The sequence below is a fragment of the Nothoprocta perdicaria genome, unplaced genomic scaffold (assembly GCF_003342845.1).
Source record: "Nothoprocta perdicaria isolate Ctin4 unplaced genomic scaffold, notPer1 scaffold_3, whole genome shotgun sequence".
NCBI classification, from domain to species: domain Eukaryota; kingdom Metazoa; phylum Chordata; class Aves; order Tinamiformes; family Tinamidae; genus Nothoprocta; species Nothoprocta perdicaria.
In genome coordinates this window covers 2270178-2283701 of record NW_020455532.1, presented here as the reverse complement: position 1 = coordinate 2283701, position 13524 = coordinate 2270178, and the positions used below count along the sequence as shown (strand labels likewise).

The 13524-nt window shown below is 50.6% G+C and overlaps 1 protein-coding gene across 1 annotated transcript; it reads left to right on the top strand.

Annotated features, from left to right (window-relative positions):
* Nucleotides 1–8: 8 nt before the first annotated feature.
* On the top strand, nucleotides 9–9307 carry SLC17A9 (solute carrier family 17 member 9; the record flags this gene model as incomplete). The annotated part of the gene is made up of 13 exons (XM_026042269.1): nucleotides 9–34; nucleotides 2288–2485; nucleotides 3913–4052; nucleotides 4434–4533; nucleotides 4890–5020; nucleotides 5771–5867; nucleotides 6366–6462; nucleotides 7268–7355; nucleotides 7466–7500; nucleotides 7793–7908; nucleotides 8305–8360; nucleotides 8672–8701; nucleotides 8797–9307. Coding segments are annotated over 13 exons (1278 nt in total), but the record flags the coding sequence as incomplete, so codon positions are not given.
* Between the last annotated feature and the right edge of the window lie 4217 nt (nucleotides 9308–13524).

Here is a 13524-nt window from a genome sequence, read left to right as displayed (position 1 = left end):
GGCGCGATGGGGGCGCCGGGACGCACTGGTCCAGGTAAGGCGGCCCCCCCCCAGCCCCCGGACAGCTGCTTTTGGGGACGGACAGCCGAAAACGCGGAGTTTGGGGATGGAGGGGTCGCGCAGCCCCTCTGCAGGGAGGGTTTTTTTAGGGGTGACACAGATCCCCCCCAGCCCCTCTATCCTCGGGGTCCTTACGGTGGCTCCTGCTGCGGGATCCCCAGGTGGGGTGACACGAGGCGCTGCCACCTGCGAGATCCCGGCTCCTTTGGGAGCCAGCGTCTCCGAGCGGGCGCCGGGACCCCCACACTCGCTGCTGGCCTGAGGCGGGGGTTGAAACCTGCCCCGGGACCCGCGGCCGGGCGTCCACGGAGGAGCCCCCGGAGCGGGAATGAATGAGGGGAAAGACCCGGAGCAGCCCGAGAGCAGCGCGAGCGGCTCCCRGATTAGGGACTCCTGCGAGTCCCAGACACTGTGCACTCCCGACAGGCTGTCCTGAGCAGTAGGGACAGGAGCTCCAAAACCCACTTTTGCACTGGCACTGCTGAAAGTGTTGAGAATTTTGTCCCTCATCCCCTGCTCCAAAGAAATTGAGCAAAACTCCCTCTCCCTGTCTTYGCTTTTCTACCTTGTCCCTCAGTGTCACTAGAACTGCCCAAGGGGGGAGACTCCACTCTGGATTTTCAGGCAACAGTTTCCCAGTAGATTTTGTTCCCTCGTGGAAATGCCATCATGATCTGCCAGAACAAAACCTCGCRTTTCCCAAGCTTCTTCCCAAAATGTGACCCACCAGTAGCCACTTTCCAAATCAAGAGACTCCCACCAAAACACCTATGACAAAGGACAGGTTTCAAAGCGGTTCTTAACCAACCTCTGCGGGTAACAGCAGGAATCTGCCGCCCGCGGAGGAGCCTGAGCGCAGCCGTCACCTCCGCCAGCTCCTTATCTCTATTGCAGCAATTCCCGACGCGGTGATCGCGGCGCCGGGCGCACGTGGCGCCGTTCCGGTCGGCAGCGCCAAGATGCCAAGGATGGGCGGCTGAAGGGGAAGTGGTTTGGGGGGGCCCGATGCAGCTGGACGGGGCAAAAACCTCTCCGTGGCTGCAGAAAAACAAACYCTGGTGCTGCTGGGAGCCGCCTGGCTGCTTCCATAGCGCTTTTTATCCGGAGGTTTTAAGATGCCAGCCAAGCTGTTGCAGGCTGCAGCCCTGTGCCCACACCTCCTTCTGCAGGATGGACGTCCTTGCCATCCCACCCTTGAGGCCAAATATTTTTAATCTCCCCCTTTTTGCTCACCAAGGCTTCTTCCCTGACCTTTGTTGCCTCTGTTTTGCACCGAGTGTTGACTCATCAGCGGCCTCCGCAATAACTATAATTAGGAGAAAATGCGTTTGCAGAGCTCCTTCCTCTGATGCAAGCCCCTCCTGTCCATCTATCTGGCTGGCGATCCCATGGGATGCCCAGGTGATTGGAGTAGATTTTCCCAGTGGATATGCTACCTGCAGAGCAAGCAGCAGCCCCTGGCCTCCTTTTTATTCCCCACTTGCTTTGGTCATAAATCTCTATTGAGACATCAAAAATATATCGGAAGAACATGGATGTACTGACATGTTATTGCTGCACATCTTCCTTTTGGTGCAAGACCAGGATGGTCCCCAAGGGCATCACTGGCAGCTGGAGAGCCCACTCTCTTCTCCTTCCCCTTGCACACACCTGAGGAGGCTCCAGCCTCCAATGCACCAGCCAAAACACTTCCCCTTCATCCTGCCAGGTGTCGGCGCCAGCTCTTTATCGGAGGAAATAGCAATAAATTAATTTGCTGTGGACGGAGCGGCCTGGCGTGGTTGCCACCGCATTGTTCCCCTGCGCCCCGTCCGACACGCCAATAAATGGCCTTGTGCCGGGCCGGGTTAACCTGCATTTATCATACTTGTGGTTCAGCGCGATAAAAGCTCATTTCAATGCGAGAAAGGGTGATCCGGGTTGTTTCCCGGGCGGATGGCAGCTCTGCTTAGCGGCGTGGAAAGCGTGGAGGTTAATGCCCTGGCACAGCCAACGCTGCCATCGGCTGCGGAGCAAAGCAGCTTCCCCAGCACTTTGTGCTCTGGCCAAGAATACCATGGGGTAAGAGCGGTGTAAATAGCGTGTACCTGGACCTCATTTTATTAGTACAGCATTATTGATATTACCTAAAATAAAGGCTGGGTCATGTCGCACCTCCCTGTTGTGGCACGCGGTGTCTCGCCTGCTCCTGACGTGCCACCCGTTGTCCCTCGGTCCCCCTTGGCAGGCGCGAGTGGCGCGCGTGGACGGCGCTGCTGCTGCTGGGCACGTGCCTGCTGTACTGCGCCCGCGTGGCCGGGCCCATCTGCGCCGTGGCGCTCGGCGCCCGCTTCGCCTGGGACAAGAAGCAGTCGGGCATCGTGCTCAGCAGCTTCTTCTGGGGCTACTGCCTGACGCAGGTCATCGGGGGACACATCAGTGACCGGTAAGGGCAGTTATTCTCATGCTTTCCTCCACTCGGGCTTTTTCCGTGGTGTTTTCCGTGCAATTCAGGGCTGGCAGGGGGCTAAGGGGATCTCTGGGGCTCTCCAGACTGCACCGAATGTGGCTCTGCTCTTCCCACCAGCTCAGCTCCGCTTCACTTTTTGCTTTTTGACTCTCYGACCACATTCCTGGGTCTTAAAATCGGTGCTATACTTAGAGATAGGTATGCGCTGAAGGACTTTGCAGAGGCAAAACCTCCAGCAAATACAGGGAGTGTCTAGACAATAATTCCTGCTTTAACAATTCCTGCATAGCTGCAGCAAAGCTTATACTAATGGGCACTTAGGCCAATGTGGTTTTTTTTTGCTACCTGGAAACATTGAAAAGCTCTTTTAGACCAGCTAATGTCTCTAATAGAGGTAGTTTTTAGTACCCATTCGGTTACTGCAATAACAGAAAAAAAAATAAAAGAAAAAAAAAGAAAAAAAAGGCCCACATGCACAAATGTTAAGCTGACAAAAACAAAAAACTTAGCGTCTGTAAAGCAGACCTTATTTTGGAAAAGTGATAAATGGTAATGCTCTTGCATAGCTCACAGCTATGCATAGCTCATGGGGAGAGTTATTTGTCCATTAAAAAGCTATTAAATACCCGTGGTGTTGCATGGAAGCTTGGAATGGCTTGTAGCTGAAATTGCTAACCAGAGGAAGAAAATATTCCCTTTTTGCAAGGAATCCAACTTTATTTTCCCGCTTGATCTGCCCGGTCTGAGTTCTTCATTCTCATATCAGCGCTGCTGGGTTTTCCACCCTGTTTTTCTGGGCACTCTTTTCAGAGGCAAGACCCCATCCCTGTGTCCAGGCATATCTGGGAACAGCACATGCCTCCCTTTGATGGTATCAATTAAAAAAACAACCACCCCAGCTGGCTTTAAGGAAAGATCTCCGTAATTACCTGCTTGAGCTGCTCTCCCCAGCCACCCCATCCTTAGTGAGGAGCACTTTCTTGTAAAACCTTTTGTGAGAAACACATACCTGGAAGGAATAATTATCCATGTGGTGCTTTGTGCTGCTGCACTGTGCTCCTTAATAGATTGTGAGCAAATTCTTGCCAGAAAAGAAATAAAAAAGAAAATAAAAAAAAATAGTTAGCATAGTAGTATAGTATAGTTGATGCCAGAGAGCAAATGGAAGGGAAAACAGTGTCATCATTCAAGAAAAAGGGAGCAGCAACAGCAGTGATGAATCCCCCTGCATCAGAGGCTGCTGTGTTGACCCTCGTCCTCAAAGGGTTATAGGGGAGAAGAACAAGTTGGACTGAAAAATCACTCTAAAATCAAGCTAAGCCGGGATGAGCACTCCTGGGTCTTGTCCAGAGCCTTGGCCCCTTTGGCCTCTGCTCATTTTTGGCATGTTTTCTGTCGCACAGAATAGGAGGTGAAAAGGTCCTTCTGCTGTCGGCGTCAGCCTGGGGCTTCCTCACGSTCGTCACCCCTCTGCTCACCCACCTCAGCTCGGCACACCTGGTCCTTATGGCCTCGTCCCGGTTCCTCATGGGGCTGCTGCAAGGTGAGACGGGGCCGTCTCCATGGCCAGGGCCTTTCCCAGCCCAAGGGCTTCCGCATGGAGCAATAACTTGGGATGCAAGTTTGGTTTGTGAGGCACAAATTATTCTCATGTGTGTGGGGGCATTGAACTGGCTCAAAACTGTCCTCACATCTGGAAATTCTGTAGTGAAAAATAGGAAGTGTCATTTCTAGATGCAGTCACCGTGAGTTGTTCCCCTGGAGAAATCTGTCTGCATAGTGTGGGCTGCGAGGTAGAAAGCAAAACGCCGACTCCTTTGGGATGATTTTCCTTCCCTTTTACTGAGCAGCAATAGTGAGGGGCTATGAGAACAAGTGCACGTGCAGTGAGGAATCCACTGAGCTCTTGCTTGCCTTGCTCCAGGGGTGCATTTCCCTGCGCTGGCCAGCCTCCTGTCGCAGAGAGTGCGGGAGAGCGAACGTGCCTTCACCTACAGCACCGTGGGCACCGGCTCCCAGGTCGGGTAAGTGTCGCGTTGCCTTTGAGCCAACGGAGTTGTGCCGTGAGATGCCACTTAATAGCTGGAGGTAGAACTCCCATCCTCAAATCCACGTGGGCTGCCGGCTCCTCGAGGATGTTGGGTGCAGATGAAGAAACCTCAGGTTGTTGCTGTCGTGCACAAGGGTTGCTGGGGAGTCTGCGTTCTCCAGAACACATGGTTTGCTCTCAAGGACATCAAGGATTTAAGTGAGGGCTTTCTGCTTCGCTTCTGGGAGGCACGTTGAGGAGCAGCTGGAGTGCGGGCTGGGCTGCCCCTCGGGAAGCTCCCGCCGCTCATCCCGCATTCCAGGAGACCTCAGGCAGCGCCTTTCCTTCCAGCACGCTGGTGATCGGCGGCGCGGGATCTCTCCTGCTGGACTGGTACGGCTGGGAAAGTGTCTTCTACTTCTCTGGCTTGCTCACTTTGCTCTGGGTTTACTGCACGTGCAAGTACCTCCTGAACGAGAAAGGTAAATCCGACGCCGTGCATCCCTCCRGGAGCGGGTCAGCTCTTGCCTGTGAGTCCCTCGAGTTTCCAAGGTTTTACGAAGAGACTCGAACAAAATTCGTTGTGTATAACACACAGCAGGGCTGACTCAAGTTACTAAACCCAAAACCGGGATTTCTGAGGTAGAAAATCAGCAGTGTGAAAGGTCAAAGTCATACACGGATTTTCCCTGTTGTTGGGAGTCTGATCTAACCCCTCCATCCTCTTAGGCACCAGTGGAAATGCTAAGCAGAGCATGAGCTTCAAAGTGGATTAAGCTAAAGCAGAGCAAGATCCTTATTCCAAAGTAAGGACGTCTGCACATAGAGCTTCCTTATGACCAGATAATCTGGAATATCTGCTCCAAATTACTGTCAGGGAATAATCCCACATAGAGACAAATGCTGCTAAGGTGCGATCCAAGTGTGGTGTGCTGAGCCCTGCTCGTAAGGTGCTGTATAAAATTCAAACCTTCTCCCTGTCCAAAGACATTTCTATCTAACTGTACCAAGAAATATAACAGATAGGTGAAGGTGGCCGGACTGGGGAGTGTATGGACACTGTGGAAGAAACTGGGCTGATGCAGTAAGGCTTTCTGAACAGCATCCAATGTAGGTATTGCAAAGGAAATAAGGTTAAAAATATATTAGAGATGCTTGTAAAGAAGCTGCTCCTTCCAGTGGCCCACAGCAGGGCTGATCATCGCTTGCCTTGGTGCATTTTCTCCTCGCAGAGCTCATCATTCCCTTGGATTGTTTAACAAGAGGCGTCTCCTTGTCCAAGCAGAGCAAAGTGCCCTGGAAGCAGCTCTTCAGAAAGGCACCGATCTGGTAGGTGGTGCAATCCTGAGCCGATGAGCARCAAGGACCGACAGCGCCGTCCCTCCGAAGGCTTGCTCTCTCCTTGAGCTCATTTGCTCCGTGTGTTTGCATTTTGTCCACTTATTTAGCTAGTTGGGGAGATGCTACCAAGTTTTCAAATCTCCTCTACATACATAAAGGAAGAAGTAAAAAAGTGACCGGGACAACAGGAGGTTTATGGAGGGATGTTAAGCTCGGCTGTAGCTGGCAAACCTTTCTSCATAGCTGGCTGCTCCCTGGGACAGGGGGAGAGGCGCTCTGCTGTTTTCCTTAGAAATGCTGCTTGCAATGGTCCTATGAAGAGGATAGTAGTTACCTATRCAAAAACCTCAGGAAGCAACTGCAGAGCTGCAAGCGATTTATTTATAGACGAGGAACTGAAATATTGGCTTGCCAGAATGCCTGTTTTTCACCCAGCATGACCTGTTGTCACTGATTGTTTTTTTCTTCTCCAACATGCACTTTCAGGGCTGTTATTGTAGCTCAGCTTTCCACATCCAGCACGTTCTTCACCCTCCTCTCCTGGCTGCCCACCTTCTTCAAGGAGACCTTTCCCGAGTCCAAGGTAAGTGGAAAGAAAATGGAAAGTCAGGGGTGAAGTGGAGTAGGGACAGAGCAGCCCAAGAAAATTATAATTACCCTCAATCATGTGTATTTTAAAATACACTGCTGCGGCTTCCCTCTCCTGAGCACAAATGATGTCCCCATTTCTCAGAAACTGAGTTAATTCTCACCTGGGCTACAGGCTGCTGTTTTGGTGTCTCCGCATTTTTGAATCCGATGTTTTCCACAACAGCTCCGTCAGGTTTTAAATAACTCCCAGAGCTGCTTCCAAATGCCTTTTAACATTACATTTGTAAGGCGCTTTATGGCCTACTTGATATTTATATTGGAATCCTGTATTAAACCAGCAAACATATTGTGGCGGCGAGATCAGTGCACCTCCGCTAATGTGCTTGCCTGGCAGTAATTTACCATCTGCTGGGCATTATATCGTGGTGCTCTTATGCAAGAGGCTCCCTATAATAATGTTCCCTGCTCCTGATAATCGCTTCCGAGGTTTTAATCAAACGTGGCTCGCTGGGGCTCACTTCCCGGGATTCTCGGGAATCCCTCMTATGGCAAAATCGTGTCACCTGCTGATGGCACAGCCTTTCTGCAGGCAAGTCACCGTGCACGGTGATGGGCTCTGTAAAGACACATAAAGGTGACACTACAGTCACCTCTGCATGACAGCCACAGGATGCATAAAGCAAGGGAGCTGGTGTAAAGAATTCCCTCTTTTTATTTCCCTCCTTCCCACAGGGAGCAGGTAAAGCAAGCAGTGTCCTCTCTGATAGCACTCTTCTCTGGATTTTTGCTCCTTCTAGGGCTGGGTGTTCAATGTAATCCCGTGGCTGGTTGCAATTCCCACCAGCTTGTTCAGTGGATTTCTGTCTGATCATTTAGTCAGCCAGGGTAAGAGCTCTGTCTGTCCTAAGTTGCGTTTAGCCTGTGCTCTCCTGGCTGGAGAACAGGGTGAACATTGAACTGTCCTTAATCATCATTCTGATTCCTTTCTCTTCCAGGATATAAAACCATCACTATCCGTAAGTTCATGCAGGTAAGAGGAATAAAGCCACGCGAACGCAACTCGAGCCTGTTGGATATTGCGGGAAACGGCAACGGGAAGATGAGCAGGAGCAGGAATGCCAGGGAGAGCAATGCTCACCCTTCAAAACCTGCATTAAAATCTGCATAACGCCCTTTGGCACCCAAAAAGACAGCCTAAAAGTGGGGGAAAATGGCCAGAGAAGCACCTGGCATATTTACAAGGGAGCAATTTGTCTCCACAAGGAGCTGCTTCCTTCATCACAGAAATGCTGCTGTGGCATTTACTTTTCTCTTTCTCCCAGGTCATCGGCTCAGGTGTGTCGAGCATTTTTGCTCTGTGCCTGGGGCAGACATCCAGCTTTTGCAAAGCCATCGTGTTTGCCTCGGCCTCTGTGGGATTTCAGACCTTCAACCACAGGTAACGGGAGCAATGAGGACACTGGCCGTGTCCTCATGAGGACACAGCTCCTCATGGGGGGCTACCAGGGCAGGTACCCCTGGTTTCAGTGTCCTAGGTTGGTTCCTCCAAGGCCAGTGGAGTTTAGAAACTGGCTGGCAGGTATAAGTGCATGAAGCAGAACATGAATTTTGTCCTTCTGAGTACTTTAAGTGAGCTGCTTTTATTCAGATCTGCTTTCTTCTATTACTCTTCCACATAGCTTCACATTCAGCTACTTCCCTTCTTTGTCTTTTTGCAGTGCCATTCCATCTCTAGGATCCTCTGCTTTTGTGTAGCAAACTGAACCATGTGCAAAGGCAAAGAGGATCACGTTCCGTTAAACCAGCCCTTTTTTCCCTCCCCTTTTCTCCGCAGTGGCATCTCAGTGAACGTGCAGGATTTGGCCCCCTCGTGTGCTGGCTTGCTGTTCGGTAAGGATCCCGGGGTCCCGTTTGTTCCGAAGGGATGTCATGCATGTGGGAGGAGATGGTGCATAGTGGAGCACATTGCACCTCCTGCATCCTCAGCCTCCTTCCCACTGGATCTCACCACTCCAGTAGTGGTAACAGCAGATCCATGCCTTCATACTCCTGAAGTTGCTGCGTGTGCAGGCGGATGGGAGCATCCTTGCTGCCAGTGCATTCTGCTCAGCACACAGGGTGGGAATCCCGGTGTAGCCCTCGCATCGTGGGGTTCCCGACAGCTGAAGCCATTGAGCAATTTCCCTTCCTTTCCTTCCCAGGCGTTGGAAATACCGGAGGAGCTCTGCTCGGTAAGGCACCCCCCGGCGGCTCCCGCTTTCCCGGGAGCCCCTGACAGGATCCGTCCCCGGTCCCGGCAGCGTTGTCCCTTCCCTCCCATGCACAGGGGTCGTTTGCGTCTACCTGGCTGGTTGTCTCATCGAGACCACCGGCTCCTGGGGTTCCGTCTTCAACCTGGTGGCTGCCGTCAACAGCGTGGGGCTCTGTGCCTTCCTGCTCTTCGGAGAGGCCCAACGGGTGGACACGGACTCTGCCTATGTCGAGCTGTAGGGATGCGCTCAGCAAGCCCTTGGAGGGAAGCCGAGTGTCCTCTCTAGGCGTCATAGTTGCACAAGTGCCAAAGAACATATTTTCTTTTTGCAAAATTTTAACATGAACAAAACAACCCCAAAACCCCAAACTGAACAAATGAAAAACCCGACAAGATCCTGTACCTAATGGGACTGAAGGAAACTCACAGGAGAAAAGAAATGGAGTGTTTGCTTTTTGCTCAGGGGATGGTTGATGGCCTGGAGGGCCATTCACTGCAGTGTCACCAGCGAGAACTTGTCCCATGTGCCTGGTTTGCCCCAGTCCATGCCCAGTGAGCAAGTATCCGTGTAGCCAAAGAGCTTATCCTGCTCACCATTGAGTGGTGCCACAATCCATGTCCTCATTATGGACCACCGACCACTATCCCTGTGGAGCTGCTTCCTCCGTGCTCTGCCGTCCGGTGGCCACCAGAGGATTTCCAGCCCTTGGGCTGCCGACCAACACGTTTCGTCTGAACTAAATGCAAGGAATGACCCAAATGAAGGTCCCTCTGCCCTGAGCTGTCCCTTGAGGGCCTTCCTTTGAGGGCCAGGTGAGTGCAGGAGAGAATGGGTCATTTGATGAAGTTGAGGCTTCCTGCAGGGGAAGCCCACAAGCGAGCAAGGATTTCGGGCTGGGTATCTGCTGTGCACCCTGCTCATGAGGTTGCATCTACGTTGCCTTCGCCATGCTTGAGCTGGGACTGGAGTTTGCCTCTGGATCCCATTGGGTCCATCCTTGCTCAAGGGCTGAGCCCAACAGCTCCTTCCTCTCCCTTTGCTCCTGGCTGGAGAGCAGATCCAAGCCAAGGGAGACAACCCCAGACCGGAGAGCAAGCACCCCCAGAGCCTGCGCTCACCCACCCCATGGCTGARTTTGCCATTAAATATCCCTGGCAGTACAGAGCCAGCTGAGAAATCCTTTGCCATATGCTGTGAATGTATATGAAACCAGGTCATGTTCTGGACTATGGATCTATAATTCCCAAAACGTTCTATGTTATGAAGTATGTCCTCCGTGTGCCTTCAATGGGGCACAGGAGACGTCCCAAAGAGCCTGCAATGGGCACATTTCCTATGTCAAATACAAAATACATTTCCTATATTAAATGCAGAAACGCTAATTTCTGTGTTATGGATCCACAGTACCAGATGTGGATCTGTGCTGTTCCCCGTATCAGAGGGAAATATTTGGCTATGTATGCCTCTGAGCCTGAATGTCTTAAGTTATTTATATGTATTTTTAAATTTACCAAATTCTATTGTCTATTTTATGTACTTGAGCCTGATTCTGAATGCCTTTTTGTGTGTGGGGGACTCCTAATGACACCCACAACATTTCTAGCTGGGAAGGTTTTGCTGCACTACACTTCTAGTTTTTGTTGGATCTGTTTTAAATGTGAAATTTCATATTAAAGAAACTCTGCTTTTCCTCGTACCCCTTGCTTGTAGCCAGAAAGAATCTCTCTGATTCTCTGGTGGTTATAGCAGAGACTCACACTCATTGAATGCAAGAAAAAGGAGAGGGAAAAGAAGGAGAGGGAGAAGGAGAAGGAGAAGGAGAAGGAGAAGGAGAAGGAGAAGGAGAAGGAGAAGGAGAAGGAGAAGGAGAAGGAGAAGGAGAAGGAGAAGGAGAAGGAGAAGGAGAAGGAGAAGGATCTCCTCCCAGCTGGTATGGCCTTAAAAATATAAATCCTGGTGACGTTGCCCGATCCGGACAGCGAGATCTGCCTCGTGCGGGCAGGTGCCAACAGAGGGAGCTGCGAGATCTGCGATGTGCACCCGGGTCCGGACCGCGGCATCGGTGGCATTGGTGGCATCGGTGGCATCGGGGCACAGCTGCAGGGAGAAGGAGGAGGGGAAAAATAAAGGGGGGAAAAATGGGAAAAAAGGGGAAAAAAGGGAAAAAAAAAAGGCTTAAGAATATATTTTGCAATGAGAAATAGCCATTTAAGGAGTTTTAAAGCCTCATCTCCTGCATGCAGCAATTAACAGAAAATCTTCCTAATTCCTTCATGGTGTCCCCCAGCTGTACAAAGTGCCAGAGAATGGGGTGATCCTTGAAAGAGTCCTAAAACTGCAGCTCTGCGGGACCAGGACCCCTCTGCATCCTGTCCTTGGAGGACAGGGACAGAGATGGGGATAGTGCCCAAGGGAGCAGGCACTGGGGAGGGTCTTTAATTGTAGGAGGCGTCTCTTGTGGGTTGGGATCGACAGGTCGAATCATTTTTATATCATTTAGGGCACATTCAATAGCTGGCAGAGGCTCTGGAGCATGGGAAGGCTCTGGGCTCATTGCAGCTTGCATAACACAAAATCAATAAACACATTCAAGCAGATGGGAAGCAAAGCGCGGGAGAAAAATAGAGCTCCGAGGAGAGAAAAGGAAGCAGCAAACAGCACTTTCCATGGATGCTTTCCCATGGGAAGCAGATGCTTTTGCAGCGGGGAGACCTGCGTGGCACCGGCTGCCGTGTCCCGGCGCTGGGATGTGCCCCAGGGACGGCCCTGCCTGCAAAGGGCACCTCGCGGCCGCGCTGTAACCAGCCAAATACCACCCTTTATTGCAGCCGTGACCTGCTGCAGGGCGCGTAATGAGGAATTTTCCATTTCAAACTTTAATGCAATAATTAAGACGTTCATTAAGGGCTTTACAGTTTGACCGCTTTGTAATTAACGCTCGGGGGGGGCAGGGGGGAGCCCGGGAGTTGCAGCACAAGGCATGGAGCTCCTGGCAGCAGCATTAAATGCCGCTTTTTTTTTTTTTTCTTCTCCATTTCTTTCTTCAAAATCATTTTCCTGTTCTTATTTTAACCATTTTTCCTTGGGGCAGGTGGCTTTGACAAGGTGATGGTGCAGGAAAATTTAAACACAAGAAACAATGTGAGGTCAAATGAGAGCGACTGCTCCTAAAAATGACTCCTTTCCCTAGTGCCAAAGCCCCTGGGCGCTACAGGGCCATGAGCTATCCCCATTCTGCMTTACTTTTGCCCTAAAATCTTGTTCCCAGGTTGGTAGGTTTTTGTAAAGGATACAGAAAAACATAGTGGTTCAAAGGTAGAGCCCATTGCCAGGAAATCTTCAGCTGATCCCTCGCATCCTTCCCCAATTTGCTTCCTGAGGTCCATACAGCTTCCTGACGGACTCCTCTTCTTCCAGACACGCCGCTTGTCGCAATCCCCCGGCCCTCTGGCATTAATTATTCTCTAATAAATTGTTTTTAATTTCAGCTCCAAGGAAAAAAAAAATCCGCTTCCACGGGAGACAAGGGAAAGGTACACGTGTAGCAATTATCTGTAGGATTTTACACAAAGAATTAGAAACCTAGCAGAGCATGTTCTGCATTCTCATTAGAGGCAAAGAGCCAGCGGTTGGCAGGGGATTCTCCTGTGCAACCAGTTTGGCTCTTTGCAGCTGTTAAATTCCTTTCATGTTTTCTTTCTTTMTTTATTTATTTTCAGTTCCTCTCTCTCCTACCAAGTCTCCTACAAAAAATAAGGCTAATTTGTGCTCTTCCCATGTGCATGTGCAAATAGGAGCGAGGCGAAGGCTGGAAGTGCGTCCTCAGCTGCCCGTCACTGACGATTTGAGGTGAGCTTGAGATTGTTTTGCAGCTTGCAATTGCTCTCTGGAATAACTCGTAATAAGTGACTTTGTGGTAACTGTGAGACTGACATTCTCTGGTTGGGTAACCACTTCTCAGATTTCTAGAAATAGCAGAAAAAAAGGCCCTCCTGCAGCCAACCCAGCTTCCAATCCAGAAGTGTTAACAACACTGCAATATTTTAGGAGCAATGATATTTGTCCAATGGTGCTTTCGTGTCTGAAGATACCTGGGAATGCTTAAACTTATTCTGGGATACTGGAATATCTGGGAATACTCAAATTCATTTCATTACTTAGTTAAACAACGCCACAGGTTTAATGGAGACGGACAAAGCTGTTCAGGATGCAAACGGAACCAGAGAGCAGTTGCTACAAAACCTGCTATTCTAATAAAAAAACCTGCAGTTTTTAGGTCAACTGCTTGTTGTAGTGATCGCGCAGGGGACCAGAGAGACCAGAGACAGGTTGAATGCAGAACCAGAAGCTCGGATATGAGTAAATAAAAGCATTTAGTGGCCTTGTTCAGAGCCTTGCCCAKGTTTATAGGCTGCTGAGAGCCTCTTATCCTCACAGCCAGTTTCAGAGCCCAGCTTCTCTCCCCTCCCTCAGTGCACAGTCAGGTTTTGCTCTCTTTTGATGGTGTCTCTCAAACCTTTCCCTCCGCCTCCTTGGAGCTTTCTGGATTAAACACTAAAGCACAGAATGGATTTCCTGCGCGTGCATTAGGGAGGATTATTCCAGGAGATTCCCAACGCATTTGATGGGTTACTATTTCCAGGGACGATGTTCTAAGATCTTAGCCCATCCTTCCCTCCCAACGTCCCAGCACGTTCATGGCTTTTGCAGAGAGCAGGAACATCTCCAAGAGCGAGAGATGAAATTCCCAGCACCGGAGGGTCTTTGCACTGGTGGTGCCGCTTTTGCAAATGCCACTTCTG